Below are 17,354 nucleotides of genomic sequence, written 5' to 3'. Positions count from 1 at the left end.
TTCTGATTTTTAGAAACAATTCTTAAAAAAGAGGTTGCAGGATAGGACTTATTTTTTAAACAACCAACACAGGATATAAGCAATTAATCAGCTAGCAGGAAGACCTGTACTGCTACCTCTGTTTCCAACGTGGTTATTCTAGGGTCTCCATTAGTGGGCAAAGATGGGCAGAAACCTCTCTAACAACCAGTCCGGGTGTTAAAAAAAAAAAAAAAAGTTAATATAAAAACAAATAACCACTTTCGACAGGTTTAAAAGGTTTTGCCCAAGTGGCAAAAGTTTGGTCAAAATAAACCAAAATTTAAAAACAGTAGGGCAACTACAGACAGAGTATGAATTTTCCAGTTGTCATTAACATTATAAAGAACAAGTAATGCAGAAAACAGAGAGCTCTATGGAAAAAAAGTAGTGGTGGACTACGGTAAGGCAGATGGAAGTAATGAGACAGCAATAGCTAAACAAATAAATGAAAGAAACAGGGACACAAAGGGAGGGAAGAAAGCTGATCATAGATATGGAAAGTGATGAATGTGGTAGAAAGAGCATGGGCCTGGGTTCTGGATAAGGACTGTGTGATAAAACAATTACCTTAGCTCTTCTAAATCCCTGTTTCCCCATCACACACATGGGTGAGCTTAGAACTAAACAATCTCTACAGTGTTCCTTAGCTCCAAAATGCCAAGATTTGGAGGTGGGGGCAGGGGATGCAGTGGTGGGGGAAAGAGTTCAGTGGCTACAATATCTAGAAGTACATTTTACATTTTTCCCTGGCTTTAATGGTTGAAATGCTGATAATGGGCCAGGACTGCAGGCATATCCTCGGGCAGTGCTTCTTACACTCTAGTGTGTATAAGAATCACCTGGAGTGTTTATTAATACAGACTGCTGGCTGGGCCTAACTCTTGGGACTTTCTTATGCAGGAAGTCTGGGGTAGGGCTCTAGTATCTGCATTCTAGCGAGTTCCCAAATGATGCTGATGCTTGTCTGGGATCACAGTTGGAGAAACAATGTCCTAGGGAATAAGTGACAGAGGGCAAATGAACATGTCCTAGGGAATAAATGACAGAGGGCAAATGAATGTGGTTATATGCAGAAGAAATGTTAGCCAGACTTCTCTTATTACTTGGAGGAAAAAAGAATCAGTCAATCAATCAATCAATAAATGCTGGACCAAACAATTTGTTTCCTCTGCTGGCCAAAGCTTTGTAGCTGACCCAAACTGAATAGATGAATTATTTTAATAGATAGTTATTTTAATACCATGGTTTATAATATGAGTTGGATATTATATTTGCCAAGTTCTTCAGGCCTTCAAAACTACTCATGCAAGATTGGGATTATAAATCGGGGTCTCTATTTATGTGTCTTGAACATCACTGTAGGCTATTACTAGGATTTTAAAAAGAAAATCCATGCTAACACCCAAAAAAAGAACGATGTACAGTAAATATACATCGGTGCTTCAGATAATGGAACTTTAAACACAAAACCTTTTGAAAATTTTCACCATTTTAGAAGGGTATCATTCTGAATGGAAAACATGACCAAATGGAAGCTTTCCCTCACTACCCACTGTCATCATCACACACAATGGCGTCAGTTCTGCACCAAACTCAGGGTTGACCAGAGTTGTAGGAAACCATTCACTCTGACACCAAATGAGCCTGGAAGTCTGCAGGTTTGCCATTTCTGCCGTCTTGTGTATCTGAGCCCTGCGCCGGCTGTTAGCTAGTATTTCTCAGTGCATCCACCTTTTAGCTGCACACTGCATTGGCACACTTCGCTCGTGTGGAGCTAAAAGCGACTCTGTGGCAAGGAATATGCTTATGTGCTTTAAGATGTCATTTTCTTGAGGTGACGTTTCTCTGGTTGTTGATTTTCCTAGATTTTCAGGTTGGTCTCTGGATGGTTGTGTTGTTGCTGGCAACAGGGACATGGGTACTACCATACTTTGTGGATTTCTTGGATACAGTATGCTGTATCAGAGACATAGAAGCCCTTGAGGCAAGGCTAGTCTATCTAGTAAGGGAATTCTCATTCTCTTCCCTTACAGGGTGAGGTAGCTTAGAAGTTGCTCTTTCTGCCCAAACTCTAAAAACTTATCAACCTTAGAACACTATGTGAACACTCTAAACATTTCACTATCTTATGAATAACTGTTTGAAAGTAGAAAGCTTTATAGCATAACAAAATTCAAATCAGCTATAAGGTAAAGAAGAAATGTAAGATGAACCTCATGATAAAAAGGAGCAAAATCTACTATAACCTGATAACAAGGGAATTCCTGATGTTGGTATATTAATATTATTGCTCAAATTTATATAAAGATTACATTTACTAACCTGGGGAATGCTGGGAAGTTGCAAGTGAGGTCATGGAATTAGAAAGGTTAAGGTTAGCAGTAATACTAAGCTGGCTCTGCACTGCAGGAGGATAAGGAGAAGTGGGTGTCAGGAGGGACTCCTCACTGGTTTCTTCATCAATTCCAGGCAAATACGTGTCAATCAAGGCATCAAGAAACTTAACAATAAGCTCAGCATAGTCTGGGATTTGTGTTTGCTGTAATGGAAAATAGGAAATTATTTTAGCTCCATTCTTTTTTTTTCTGTAAATCCCCTTTGAAGCCAAAAAAGATTAACTCAATTTTCGTTCTGGGCTTAATGTACTATTTTTCTTCTTGTGTACTAGAGAGCACTAAAAAAAAGGGGTGGCGTAGGATTGCCAGACTACCATGGGACTTCCGACTGGGAACTCTTCAGCTTACACCTACACCTTCCAGATGACCCTGCGATTACAGACAGCCATGCAGAGGCAAAGACTGAATTAACCCTGAGACAATAAAACCATCAGCTATGATGTCTAGTCAATTTTCCAAAACAAGAAAATGAGCAGAGGCTCATCATGCCAGCTGCCGTTTAGATACTCAACTAACTGAACACTGCGTAGGGCAGAGGGTTACTGGCAATCGAACTACAAACCTTCCTGCAAGATATACTTAATTTCTAGGAATTCAGGCCCATTTTTTAAATGACAGCCTTTGCATATCAAGAGATATTCAGTACTAACTGAACAAAATAAAAAACTAAATACCTAATTCTTAAAACTAGAGTAAGATTTAGATAATTCACCTTGATTTAGCACCCCTGCATCTAGAACACTGCACTAGGAACTGGGGTGGGGGGAAACAGAAGTCCTGCCTTCAAGGAATCTCAATCCATCTGGAGGGACCATACACAGAGACAATAATTAAGAACACATTTATGTAGCACCATATCAACTAATGCTAATCAAAGAAAAAAAAATGAACAAGAACAAGTAAGAATATATTTCAGATAAAAATGAATCTAATCCAATAGGCTGGAAGGAAAAATATTTTCATAAGAGTATTTTTTTTCATTATGTAATTTAAAAAAACTGAGATTTCACTGACATATAACACTGTATTCGTTTTGGGTCATGAGGTTGATTTTAACCATAGGTCGTGCTCCTTCCTAATTATAAGATACTTAAGTTAAGTGTATGCACTGCAATCATCAAACACACAAACGACCGAGAGCAGAAAACTTTACAGAGGTTTATCACACCCTTCTGAGAAGTCAAGCATAAACTGGACTGAGTTATTATTTTTTTTTTTTTAAAAACTGATATATACATGTATTAAAGGTGCTGCCTCTTAGAAAGAATCTTGTGGTAGAAAGCATTTTATAAAAATAATGTGTTTATCGTGAGTCATCATTCTGGTTTTCAGCATATTGTGTGCTCTTAATAATAGAATAATAACTTTCATTTTGTCAATAGAGAAAAACAGATTTTTCTTACCTTTGAAAAGGGTCCCGCAAACCGCCACAAACCATTAAAACCAAAACCTGCAACAAACCAAATGTTATTCTTATAATAAGCACGACAGTCTTTTAATCTTAATAGAAATTAAGTTATACGGTTGATGACATTTAAAACCTAAACACACATTGAAAACATTTTTTCAGAATGAATGTCAGAGTAGACTAAGGCTCACTTAAAACACACTCAGTATAAAACTGTATTTTAATCTTAAGAAGTTTTAAACCAGTTCCTTACTGAACATTCGTCTAATGGAAAGAGTAGAAAATAGCATATGGAGAGAGAAGTATCAACAAGTCTATCCCTTATAAAGAATTCTTTAGTTGGTACGTTCTGTTAACAGTGCACACACTAGCAAGTTCATCAACCACCCTCCTCCCAAGACACTGATTTACTTTGTAAGTAAGATGTTTGGTACTGTGGTGGGGATTCTTCATGGTACACCACACTCTGCACGATTCCATGAATTGGATTTAACAAATTTGGATCTTGGCACAATGACAACAGGGTGTTGATCTTAGAGTCCAACAAATTGTGCCTAAACAAAACAAACAAACAAAAAGCAAACACAAGAACTTTTTAACGGGAAATTAAATGGAAAACATATACTGGAAAACATATTTGAATAATCTGAGGCTAATATGATCTCAGCTCTTGAGAGAATTAAATTCATCTTCCATATAGAAGGTTTTTTATTTTCACTCAGCTGTGGATAAATACAAAAGCTCTACTAAAAAAGAAACCAAAACAGGTACCTAGAGTGTCTAATGGTTTGCTCCTAAGTGAGGAAATGAACAATGAATAATGCTCATCACCATGAAGCACTTAAGAGGGACTCCTGGGTGGCTCAGTTGGTTAAGCATCTGCCTTCTGCTCAGGTCCTGATCCCAGGGTCCTGGGATTAAGCCCTACAAGGAGCCTCCTGCTCAGCAGGGAGCCAACTTCTCCCTCTGCCCCTCCCCCTGCTCGTGCTCCCTCTCACTCTCTCAAATAAATAAATAACATCTTAAAAAAAAAGGAAAATCAACAAGATAAAAAAATGTTTTCCCTAATAGGCCATAACTAGCCTTAGGCCCCCACTAAACCCACTGTCTCTAAACAAAAATCTCTATCATGCTGTCTCACATTCCCCTCTCCACAGCCAGTGAACATTACTGGATGATACTTCTCCTAAGCTTTGGTAAAACATACGACTTCAAGACAGATATGGAAGTTAAACAAAACCAGAAAATACTTACACGACAGGAAAAACCTTGGGGAAAACAACACTGGCTTCTGCTAAGTATTCATAAAGAATTCGCTGATCAAACTCATCTGTGGTGTATTTTACCAGCGTGGCCTGCCAAAGGGCAAAAACGTCAACAAAACACATTTTATTTTGTGGCTGTGTTGTTACATGTTCTGGTGAGAAGGACAAGACAATCTTCCTTTCAGGTTTTTAACATTTAAGGGCCTCCTAAGAGTAGACTGGAATAAACACTTGAGGGCAAACCCCCTCCCTGGCACCACAAGCAAAAGGCAAAAACTTTACCAGAACAGTAAGAAGAAGTGCTTGGATCTTCGGATCAGTAAGTACTTCCTCATCCAAGAGAACATTTGATTCAGACACTGAAACTTTGCGTAAATGCGGGTGTTGTTGTGATGAGGAAATCCTCTGAGTTTCTGCAGGATGATATGAAGACAATCAGCTGTATTAACTGAACAGATATACTAGATACCACTTCACCTAACATATTTTAATGATACTTCTAAAATTCAATAGCTTTTTAGTAGGCACTTAAAACAGCAACATAAACATCATACAGAATTAATAGTCACCTATACAAAAGTTCTAGCTGGCTGTTTACAATGCTGTATATATCATATATATGATTACTTTTTATACAGGTTTCAGGATAACTTTCATTTTAAGGACTGTATAGCTTATCTCTGAAAAAGCGCAAATGCGTCTACATTTCATCCTAAAGATTCTAAGAAATGGCTGGAAAGCAAATGTGGCTCTCCCACCTTATTTTCAATGATCTAGATCAATTATTAACTCTGTTTCTCACCCATTTCATAATCAGTTTCTGCTACTCTCCTCATTTTGGGGGGTGTTGTGATCCCTGATTCCATTTCTTGCCTTTTAGGAGCCTTTGTGTCTGATATCAAGTGATCAAAACTTTTCCTTGTTCCTATAAACAAAAGTTACAGAATATGGCAGTTCATTAACCACAGTGTCTGTGAATAGGATTTTACTAAAAAGAAAATGTTTGGACATCAAGTGTTTAAGTTTTCACTTAAGGACCCAAAGAAAGCTCAAATATATCCCTGGGGCAGAGTTTCTGTCCTTGGTTCTCCATCTTGTCACGAAATTTGGCCCCATGGCTTTGCATCTCAGGACAGGATGTGCCTTACTGGTCCAAATTAGACTGGGATCACATTCACTACATGGAACGTAGACCAGGCCGCGCCAGCAAGTGCAATGATTAAGGATAAATACAGGGGTGTGTGCACTGGTCAGGAGCAAAGATCAACTACATCTGAACAGCTTTTCCTCAGTTCAAGAAATTCTGCGCAGGGCCAGAATTAGTCATTAACAATATGAAAACTTGCCAAACGCAGGCAAGGTCAAAGTTTGATTTTAATTCATCAGTCTCTGAAAAACAATGTCTGCCTGCCTCGAAGTACTAAATAATAGATCTACTGGGAGATGCTTCAAAAATGGCAAGTAGTACGGTAGCACCTCCGCCTGGCTGTGAGTCTCTCTAGCGTGTACCACTCTACGTGAAATCCCTTTCTCTAGTTAAAGTACCAAAAATGGGTTCTTGGGACTTGCACTCAATCTCCTCTGCTCCACTTCACGCATCATCTCAAACCTGATTTCTCTTCTCCATTCTTCCACTGTTCCTGCCTTAGTGGAGGATCCACTCCATCTCCGGTTTGGATGTTCTATTTATCTCTTACACGGTCCCCTTGCCAAACATCTTTTCCTATTTCTCCATGCTGGAGCCAGAAAAACTTGCCTTCAAACAAAATTTGGTAATGTTTCTTCCCTAAAGATCCCTGCTGGATACGCAGCTAAATTTCTGAACGTTGCATACAAAGTCTCCTGCAATCTACTTCCAATCCTTTGCTAGCCTGGTTTCCTACAGGTGCTTTTCTTGACTTTTCTTCACTCATGCTCGCCTTCCTTATCCTGCGTCTGTCAGGCAAGCATGTATTGAATTTTCAAGACCCAGTTCCAATGTTACCCCCTCTCTGCAGCTTTTCCTCCTTTCCCCAGATGCTCAGTTACCCCTCAGAAGACATCTCCTTTAATGGCACCTATGGATGCTGTTGTAATCAGCTTATTAGAAGTCTTGGCCAGCGAACATGAGCTCTTCAGGGCAGAGACCATGATTTACTCATCCAGCACATGCGCTGAACAAACTCAACAGAACATTTTCTCTGAAGTTAGTTTTTCATTTACAACTTCCTTAGCATGAAAATCCAGAACTACAAAACACAAAGTAACCAGGAAACTCCTAGAAGACCATTTTGTGACAAAGCATAAACAGAAACTAAAGGTAATGACCCTGCGTGGCTAGTAACAGTGATCAATGCTCAAGGTTTCCATTTCTTTCATGGCTTACTGGCAGGTTATTTATTTCACGCTTCATTGCTCACTGCTTTCCTTGTGAACAGAAACATTTTCACAGTACTAAATATACGTAAAAATATGCTTGTACGGATAGCTGAAACCCACTGAGCCATTCACAGTGTTGGTCCCTGACATACGGATCCTGATTCCGAAGTATTTCTCTAACAAGGAGAATTTTAGCCCAAGTTGCATAAGAGCACCTTTTCCTTTCCTTTGTGGTGAGGTGGGATCAGTGAACACTCTCATGATTTACTTCCAATTTTCATGAAGGGAAAGGGTCTCTCAGAACTTTAGGTATCCTTATTGACAAATGCTGACATATCTGAGCAATCTTAACTTTCAAAACTCGTATCTTCCTATAGAAATAGAAAAACACACTAATCAAAAAAATGTGTACTGTCTTTTAAGAGAAAAGATGGCAGAAAGTATTACTGCAGCTTCATACCCTACTGACGTAGTCTGCTCTCAGACAGTACTTTCCAGAAACCATATTGTTAAAGCCCTGCGCCTGCGTGCAGCAAAAGGCCTCCTTTCCCGTGAGAGGCTAACGTCTCCCCTATTCTCATTTCCCCACTGTCTGGCCAAGGCAGAACAAAACAAGGACAGCCACAGCATTCAGTCTAAGAATGAGAAAAGAACTCTTTCAAGATCCCATTCTTATTCCTCTGTCTTAACTGATATGTCTTAACTGATAATTAAACTCTTATAGTTGGCATTGAAATGGAAAATTTTGATAATTCTGAACAGCTTCAAATAATTTTCCAAGAGTAAAAGTACCTGACCATTAGGAAGAGTAAGTATAAAAAAATTCTGTATCATTTAGGTAAACTAACCTAGCAACTTCTTCGTATTGGCCTGAGAAGGCTGCCCCATGTCCAAACTCATGGATTTCCTGGCTCGGGGACTGGTCTGGCCCACGGTTGGATAGGTGGCTGCAAGGTACCCTTCAGAACCTTTGGGAGATGACCACGGCTGGTTCTCCTTTAGTGTCCTGAGAGATTTAAACAATTGAGAAGAATTAAGTGACAGGTGACAAAGACAACCACTGTTTGCCCCTCTTAGTTGGCTGTCCTATTTCCCAGTGACAACAATCACTTAATTTAAAACTGCACTCTAAAGGGCTTTAGTGTATGTTTAAGAAATATCTTCCTTCCTTCTTTCTTTCATTTATTCGGAAAATTTTCTTAAAAATGAGCACTGTTTTTTCTTTTAGTGCTTTTGTCCTTAGCACCTACTTTCTTGCCATGATGTCTGGTATGCGGTAGCCGCTCACCAATGCACAGCAGAATTGTACTAGTTGATTTTTTAATTGGGGAAAGCAAGTCTAAACAGGCAACTATAGTTTGGGTTTAAAAAACCAAGAAAAGTAACTATACTTTGACAAGGGAACACAACAAAACTCATTTTTTCCTTTTCATAACAAGAAGGGCATATCTCAAATATAATCAAAGGGATGACCAAAGAATAAGACTGTTGAAAGCTAAGTATACCTGGAAAAGGTATTTTGCATACTTTGTTAAAATCTCAGTGGGAAACTGTAGAGGGCTTTTTAATCAAAAAGTGGGATGGTGATAAATTGAATGATATAAGCTTTTCAGATCCAAGATTATTTCCCTATGTTTAACACTATACCTCAAACTCAGATACTTCTGCTTAATTGAAAATACAGAAAGTCTCCAAAATAGTGCCATTTTCATATAATTTCTCCATGTTGTCATGAAAAATATGCTACCTAAGACCACATACAGCAGTGGACATAATATGACTATCTTATCATCTGAAACTATACTCTGGAAAACTCTTAAATAACTTCAGCGTGGTAAGTGTACACACTACAAATGTGGGGGCATGTGCATCTGCACGAACTGTACGGCTCAGCCTCCCGTCATTCAGTATGTGATGTTGCCCACATTCCATGGTAGTTTTCCCCAGGCCCTTTTTTACAACCCAGTGATTTCAAGATCATCTCTTTTCATTACTCAACTGGTTTGTGCTTAAAACAGGTGAACTAATGTTAACAGGACAATTAGCTTAGAGGAACTGTCTGACTACTAATCCACAGAGAACACTATACATTTATAAAAAGGGTTTTATTTATATATTCTTTCTAGATTATCTTTTCCCCTATATATTACCTTCTGGATTACTCTTGCTGCTTGCCTCTGCTAGCATGGAAAACTGAAACCTGATTATAAGTACATAATCACGGGAGAAGAAGGCCACTGACCTATAGCTAGGGTCGCCATGGTGGACGGGATATGTATCCATAGGAACATTCTCCATTGAAATATCAGTAAGAAGAAGAGACTTTCTATGTTTTAGGCTACAGCGACTTCGAACCTCCTCAGATACTGTGAGTAAGGCTAAAAGGAAAAAGAAGGAAGGTTAGGAAATTTAACAAAAATTCCAAGTGTGACTTGAAACAGGATACATTGCTTACAACCTCTTGAAGAGAATAATACCTATTAGACATGCAGATAAAGAGCCCTAGAGAATGTGAAGGGTAAGACCACTTAGGACAGACTTTGTAAACATGAAATATATGGAGATTTTAAAAGAATCTTGTATTTCTCAAGTGCTATGATGTAAATTTGATCTCAAAAAACACAGAATGTAATCAGGACAGGTACTATAAGGTCCATTTTTCAGAAAAAGAATAATACTCTGAGATGTTAAATGATGTGCCCAAGGTAAAAAAAAGTTGCCACAAACTGTAGTCTGCTAACTGGGAATCAACACTTTCCTCTGAACAACTACATTCAAGACCTGTGTCATACATAGGTGCTAAGTGTTATTGAGTGAGGAAACACAGACTGGGTAAGAGAAAATGAGAAGGTTTAATGGGATAGTGGGGATGGGCAGACATTCCAGGTAAAGCAAATGGCATCAGGAATACATACGAAAGAGGCAGAAAGGCAAGTAGATGGGCTTAAACTAGCTCTTCTGTCTGGAGGGGTAATAAAAAGTGGGGCTTATGAAATTTAGGTAAAGAGAGCAGAATTAGGAGAGCTGCTGAAGAGCCCAGGATGCCAGGCTGAAGCTTTTAGATTTTATAACAACAGGGAAGCACACGCTGCCAAAGGGACCAAAGATGACAAAGGGAACATATTCAGACTCTAATGCAAATTCTTTTATGAGGTAAAATTCTTTTATGAGGCAAAGCTTTCAAAATCGTAACCACCACCACAGGACCGGTTTTTGAGCTCTTTACCCTGCCAAGCAGCCAGCTGAAGGACCGACAGGTGTCTGTGTCATCTGGGCGGTCCTTAGATAGAGATGTGGTAAGACTGATTTTGTCTATTTTGAATCTTTACCTGCTAAGTAAGCCACGCTCTGGGTGTTCACCTCAAACTTGTCACAGTTTCTATGTTTGTTAACCAGAGTTAGTAGTGTATGCAAAATTCTGACTGTTCTCGCAACAATGGCAGGTGAAGGATGTCTGTACCCTACAAAAAATAAAACAAGACATTAATCCACACTTTCCACAACTACTTCTTAAGCTCTTACTGACTAGCAACCCTGCAAGGATAGGAAACATAAGGGATAACTCTTGCCTTCTGAGAACAGCTGTTTGGGAAGGTGAAACATACGTACGTGAATAGTTAATTACATGAAAGATTAAGTACCAAACATGTGTAGAAGAGAATACTATTCTCTGAAAGGGAGGAAAATAAGGAAGGATGGATGCTGTTTCAGACATTCCATTCACTAAAGCAGTGCAGAGATTTAAAAAAAAAAAAAAAAAAAAAAACTAGATATTTGAGCTCACCTTAAGATATCTTTTGAAAATAGTGTTCTACCTCTTAAAAATTCTTTTTTTCTAATTAAAGGAAAAAACCTAATGCTATAGGATGTATATGTTCTCAGAACAAAGAATAGGTTTGGTCAGAGTAAGCTTGGCTTTGGACAGCCTTTAATCATTAGTGCTAGTCCATTTTAAAGATTTTTTTTTTTTTTTTTTTTTTTAGTTTATTCATTTGAGAGTGAGAGAGCCAGCTAGAGCACAAGTTGGGAGGTAGGGGCAAAGGGAAAGGGAGGAGCAGACTCCCCATTGAGCAGGGAGCCTGCTGCAGGGCTCAGACCCAGGACCCGGAATCATGACCTGAACTGAAGGCAGATCAACCAACCAAGCCACCCTGGTGCCCCAGTGCTACTCCGTTTTAAAGAAGGGAATTTGTACACTGAAAATATGTGGTACTCTTTGAAATACAGAATCAGCAAGCACTTTATCAGCCTCATGCAATCTTTCTTTTTGGTATCCTATTTTAAGTGTAGTATCTTTGAGCAATCCCTATTCACTTAGAGATTAAAGCTATTACTATTTCTCCAGAAATTTCATAAGGTGAAGAAATCAAATGTTTACATTGACAGTAGTGGGTGTACATACACCTGTCAAGTAAAAACTGGGAGAACCTTCATGATCCCTCAAGCCTAAGAGTCATATTCATTGATTTACAAAACTGCAGATACAAGCTAGAGCTTGAGTCTCCAACTGTGGCCAAAGCCAGTGCTGCTAAAGACCACTGGTTCATGCCAGCTGCTCATCCCAAGCCTTACTTTACAATGCCTTTGCCTCTGTCTTACCACTATGTGCTGTTCCTGTTAGCCATGGTCTCTGGCCATGGCTGTTCCACGTTAGTAAACCAAAGCTAACCCACAGTGGAGTCAACAGCGGGGAGTGAAGCCAGTAGAGGCAGTGAGTGAGCTGGCACTGAGGACTAGGAGACCACTGCTATCAGCAAATCAAAAAATTGGAGAGATGAGGATGGGGTACAAGAAAGGTGAGGTGCTATGGTATGTAACAATGTGACTGAGCAATAATACCTTAGAAACAAGTTGAAGAAAATCTGTGATCAGATCTCTAAGATACCATATTCTAACATAAGTTACTCAAGTAACATCATTTATTGATTTGCAGTCTGTCTTATTTTAAATAATCAAAAAGACACGTAGTGTTATCTAATAATACAGCTATTAGAATCCAGTATTTAGGATTATTTCAAGAACCAACTCCTTTGTTGCATTTTAAAGGAAATTGGATAATTTACACAGCAATTAGGCTCTATTAAAATATATACAGAGTAAAACATAGCTCAATAAGACAGCTGTATCCGCATTTAAAGTAAGATATACGAGTGGCGCCTGTGTGGCTGAGTGGGTTGTACGTCTGACTCTTGGTTGCAGCTCAGGTCATGAACTCAGAGTTGTGGGACTGAGCCCCGCACTGGGATCCACAGTCAGTGGGGAGTCTGCTTGATATTCTCACTTTCTCTCTCTCTCTGCCTCTCCCTGCCCACCCTCTGTCTCCCTCGAGCTCTCTCTCTCTCTCTCAAATAATCTGGGGGAAAAGAAAAGTAAGATGTATGAGCCAAATTATATCAACTGATTTCAAATAACAATTTTAGTTACTTCTGGCTTCCTGATAGCATTTCCTAAAAATATTCTGACACAAGGCCTCTACCTTTTAAGAGGTGTCCAACCAGTGCAAAGTTGAAGTTAGAGTTGAAATTGAGTCCAACAAAATGATCCATTTGCTTGCAGTGCCATTCCAGAGGATTCCGGATTGCCATAAATACTTCCTCTGGACTCTAGTAAAGATAATCAGAATATGGTTGATGGGGTTCACACAAGAACTTTACTTACTGGTTTAAGACTATGTTCGTAGCTATGATAAGTAACCCTTTCAAGTGAAGAGAAATTATTTTCAGAGGACTACAGAAAACCATAGACCATTTAAGATACCACAAATAAATAAGTGTGAGACAATCAAGCATATATTAGTAATAAGATGACAGAAGACAAAATAGCTTTGATTTATGATGCAAAATAAAGGACCATTAATTTATGTCTTGGTGACTTCTTAAAGATTATAATTATTGTTGTTTTAAGTAAGAACATCCATTGAATTATAATGGGCATTTTGTAAACTATGACTATAAATTCAAGAAAACAAAGAGAGTTCGTATTTACTGAGTGCCTGCAGTATACAATAATGTTAGACATGTTACTATATTGAAACCTTAAAGCGATCCTATGCAGTCAATATTAGCTCCATTTTACAGATTCATTCATTCATTCTTTTACTTATTCAGTACTTATCATGTGTTTTTGATGTGCCAGGCATGGTTCTAGGCTCTGCGCATACATCAGTGAACTAAACAGACAAAAACTGTTCACCCTGGTGGATTTTACATTCTAGTACAGGAAAACAAGGATATTGAAACTTAAAAATGCCATGCAACTTGCCTACGATAGTTAAGATTTTAACAGTGTTTCCAAAGATGTGGCTCCAAGTACATCTGCTTTAAAGTCACTAAAGATGAGTATCTGCTTTAAGGTCGCTGGGTAAAGCCCAGGAATTTGCATTTTTTTAAAAAGCCCAGTGATTCACTCTTGAACAGAGATTTTTTTTTTTTTTAAAGATTTTATTTATTTATTTATTTGACAGAGAGAAATCACAAGTAGATGGAGAGGCAGGCAGAGAGAGAGAGAGGGAAGCAGGCTCCCTGCCGAGCAGAGAGCCTGATGCGGGACTCGATCCCAGGACCCTGAGATCATGACCTGAGCCGAAGGCAGTGGCTTAACCCACTGAGCCACTCAGGCGCCCGAACAGAGATTTTTAAAAGCAAACAACTGAAGGTGTTCAGAGCCTGAGCTCAAGTTATCTACATTTCTATCTCAAAGAAAGAAAAATATGAGCATTTAAAGTAAATATAGAGAGATGTTTAGAACAGCACTGTTTAAAACAGAAAAGAAGAAAAGATAGAAACAAGTCAATTGTTCATCAATGGGCAAATGGTTGAAAAATTGTGGCTCGTGCATGATGTAAAATACTCTGCAGCCGTGAGAAAGAATTACAAGTTCACGCACATGTGTATGTGTGAGTATATATGCTTTGAAAGATGTCCAGTTTATAGTTAAATAAAAATGCAGTATTTTATATACTATATAAATACTATATAAAGTATGATTACCTATTAACTTGCTATCTGTACAATTTTTTCCAGCTTTAATGAGTATAATAACTGACAAATAAAATTCTAAGGTATTTAATGTGTACAACATTATGATTTGATATACATATACGCTGGGGAACGATCTACCCCATGAAGGTAATGAACACAACCATCACCTCAAATATCTAGAGCTACCCCCACCGCTGCTTCTGGTGACAACATTAAATCATTAAATACAGAACTTAAAGTTCTACTCTCTCAGCAAATTTCAATTATACACTATACTGTTACCAACTACAGTCACCATGTTATACATCAGATCTTATTCATCTTACATGCTGGAGACTTTTAATAGGCTTTATTAACTCTGATTCCTAGTATTCTGGGGGCACTGAAGTAAGTATTAGCTCCTGCTATGGGGCTGTTCTGACAATGAAAATACCAAGACAGATACTCCTAGACAAACATTTACAAATATTTTTATATCCATACAAATACACAATATCTAGCTATCTCTCTGACTACCACTGTCCCAAGACAACCCCAGAAAAGAGCAATGGGGATTAGGAAAGAGGGCCTCTAGTTCCAAATCAGATGTACAAATATGGACAAGTTATTTAACTTCTTTGTTCCTTTCTATTTTGTAAAATGGAGGCCTGACAGATAAACTTCAAGGTAGTTATTTCAAGTCTACACCACAAATGGCAGACTTATCAAACAGTGTTTAGCCCAAGTATCTTCACACTTAAAACCATGCTCCTGTTCTCTGTTCTTTTTCCTACTCACAGCTTTGATCAAGCTCACTTCAAGTAAATCTCTTGTTATAAACATGTATCTCTCTTTAAGAAAATTTCTCTCTTTTCTCCTATATTCATTCTTCTCCAAAGACAAAAAGAATATCAATTCATACTGTTATGTCCCCTTCTCTATACTCTATACACCAAAATCCAACCTGAGTCGTCAAGGTTGATAAATATTAAGAAGGGTAAAAATTGTATGTTTCAAAGTGGGATCAGGCAAAACAAAAAACCAGTACAATTAAGTACCCAAATATTTCCTTTGGACTCTCCAACCTACTTCCTCATTAAGAACCATTATTCAATAAAAATAAGCTTATTTTTAGATTATTTCTTCATAAGTGAAATGGAGGATAGAGAATGCTAACCTTTACCTTGGGTTGTGAAATCACAAATAATGATTGTGCAGTGTACAGTAGGGCAGAACACAGCATAGGGCTTAGCCTAGTAGCTACTATTACTACTCAGTATTTTTTATCCCTATTCTGTTTACCAGTATTGGGTGAGTACTGTTCCCGTTATTTTTACACAGAAAAGTTTAAATAGTTTTTTAATGAGCTGTTAAGGAACTATACTCACAATAAGTTGCATTACAGAAATGCATATTGAAGCTACAGACCTCTTCTGATTTTAAAAGGCCAACAATAAAAGAGAGAGGAATTCTAAATGTGCAGACTCTAGGAATGCCAACCCAAAGCTTGCTTACCTTGTCATTGAATATCCGCAGACTGTCTAAGGTGTGCAGGTTTTGTTCCAGAAGCGCGGTGCCTGCTGAATACAAGTTGACCTCATCGAGCTGTAGCACAGCCACAGCGACCCAAAAGAGGGCTTTGTGCAGAGGGGAGTCCTGGCAAAGGCCATGCATTCCAGATTAGTGAGATGAACTACAAACAGTCTCATTCGAAACACATCACAGTATAAAACAGAGCACATTATTCCCCAAATTAAGCATGTTTTCTCTTTTGGAGAAATTAAATATATGGGTAAGCTCTTCAACTATGCCATGTGTGTAACTAAAAACACTGTTAGCTCGGCTAACCTTAGCTTCTCCTTTGATTTCTCCCTGTTCTTTGACTCCAAACTCCAGTCACCAAGTCTCATTAATTCTTCCAATAGTCTCTTTTGTATTTGCTTATTGCTAATGACACTATTCTATGCCAACCTTCCTTATTTTAAATGTGCATTCTTTTCGTCTCCAGTCTCCCCCTACTCCGATCTGCTGTGTACATTACTGTCACACTACTCATCTGCTTGAAAACATATAGATACATTTCCAAACTCCCTTCTGAAGAATCTTGAATTAGTTCTTTCCAATCTTTACAATCTTGTGTGTCACTATTCTGCTGCAAAGTTTCTCCACACTACTAGAATGGTCTACCCACCATCCTTTCATTGTCCCAGCATCCCTGTACGATCCCCTGCAGTTCGTTTGCTATGCAAGGCTTTTCTCCTTTCTTGATAATAAAGCCCAGCTGTATCTTTAACTTTAGCTTAGACTCTACCCTTTTAACTTTCTTGTCACCCTTACCAATACAGTATCTCTTGCTGTTCTGAACTAAAGTTATGTATTTGGGGGAACCCTCATTTAGCAGCATGGTATATGCAAAAATTCATAGACTTTAGAGTAAGACAGCCTTAGAAGAGAATCCTGGCTCTGTCTTATTAGGTATGTGACCTTGGTCAAGTCACTTCGTCCTTTTGAGCCTCATTTTAACTTCTAAGATGAGGATGAAAGAACCATTTTGTGCAATTTAGAATTAGAAGATCTGTAGAACATATAACTCAATACGAGGAACATACAGGTATTTATTTCTCTGTAATCTCCCTCAAATCTGGCCTATCTTTGTATTCAATTCACATAATTACACAACTTCAGAGCTGGAAAATAATACTCTGCCATCATCTAGTCTAGTTTACTCATTTTATCAATGTGGAAATATGATGTCCAGATACATTAAAGGACCTGCTCCAGGTCACAAAGCTGAGATGAGCTCAGACCATCCAAAACCAGGGGCAGCATCATTTTATTCCTCTTCAGCATCATCTTCATTTACCACTCAGACTCTCTGGATGACCAGGTATATATACTTCTCCCAGCTTTACATTCCTCCATAGTAATGATCATGAACTAGCATACT

The 17,354-nt window shown here is 38.4% G+C and overlaps 1 protein-coding gene across 10 annotated transcripts in view; it reads right to left on the bottom strand.

The window, feature by feature from the left end:
• NF1 (neurofibromin 1) overlaps positions 1–17,354 on the bottom strand; it is a 255,085-nt gene that overhangs the window by 13,620 nt on the left and 224,111 nt on the right. For 7 of the 10 annotated variants that reach the window (XM_082707297.1, XM_082707296.1, XM_082707299.1 and 4 more), the window contains 11 exons: positions 15,923–16,063; positions 12,925–13,051; positions 10,778–10,909; positions 9,691–9,826; positions 8,297–8,454; positions 5,893–6,015; positions 5,373–5,503; positions 5,080–5,180; positions 4,237–4,379; positions 3,821–3,867; positions 2,344–2,560 (listed from right to left, as the gene is read on the bottom strand). In XM_082707297.1, the coding sequence (XP_082563423.1) occupies positions 2,344–2,560; positions 3,821–3,867; positions 4,237–4,379; positions 5,080–5,180; positions 5,373–5,503; positions 5,893–6,015; positions 8,297–8,454; positions 9,691–9,826; positions 10,778–10,909; positions 12,925–13,051; positions 15,923–16,063 (1,456 nt within the window). The remainder of the gene's footprint in view (positions 1–2,343; positions 2,561–3,820; positions 3,868–4,236; positions 4,380–5,079; positions 5,181–5,372; positions 5,504–5,892; positions 6,016–8,296; positions 8,455–9,690; positions 9,827–10,777; positions 10,910–12,924; positions 13,052–15,922; positions 16,064–17,354) is intronic. The other 3 variants (XM_082707301.1, XM_082707302.1, XM_082707294.1) reach the window with 3 other exon arrangements.

The sequence above is a fragment of the Mustela nivalis genome, assembly GCF_964662115.1.
Source record: "Mustela nivalis genome assembly, chromosome: 17".
NCBI classification, from domain to species: domain Eukaryota; kingdom Metazoa; phylum Chordata; class Mammalia; order Carnivora; family Mustelidae; genus Mustela; species Mustela nivalis.
This window is presented reverse-complemented; position numbering and strand designations above follow the sequence as displayed.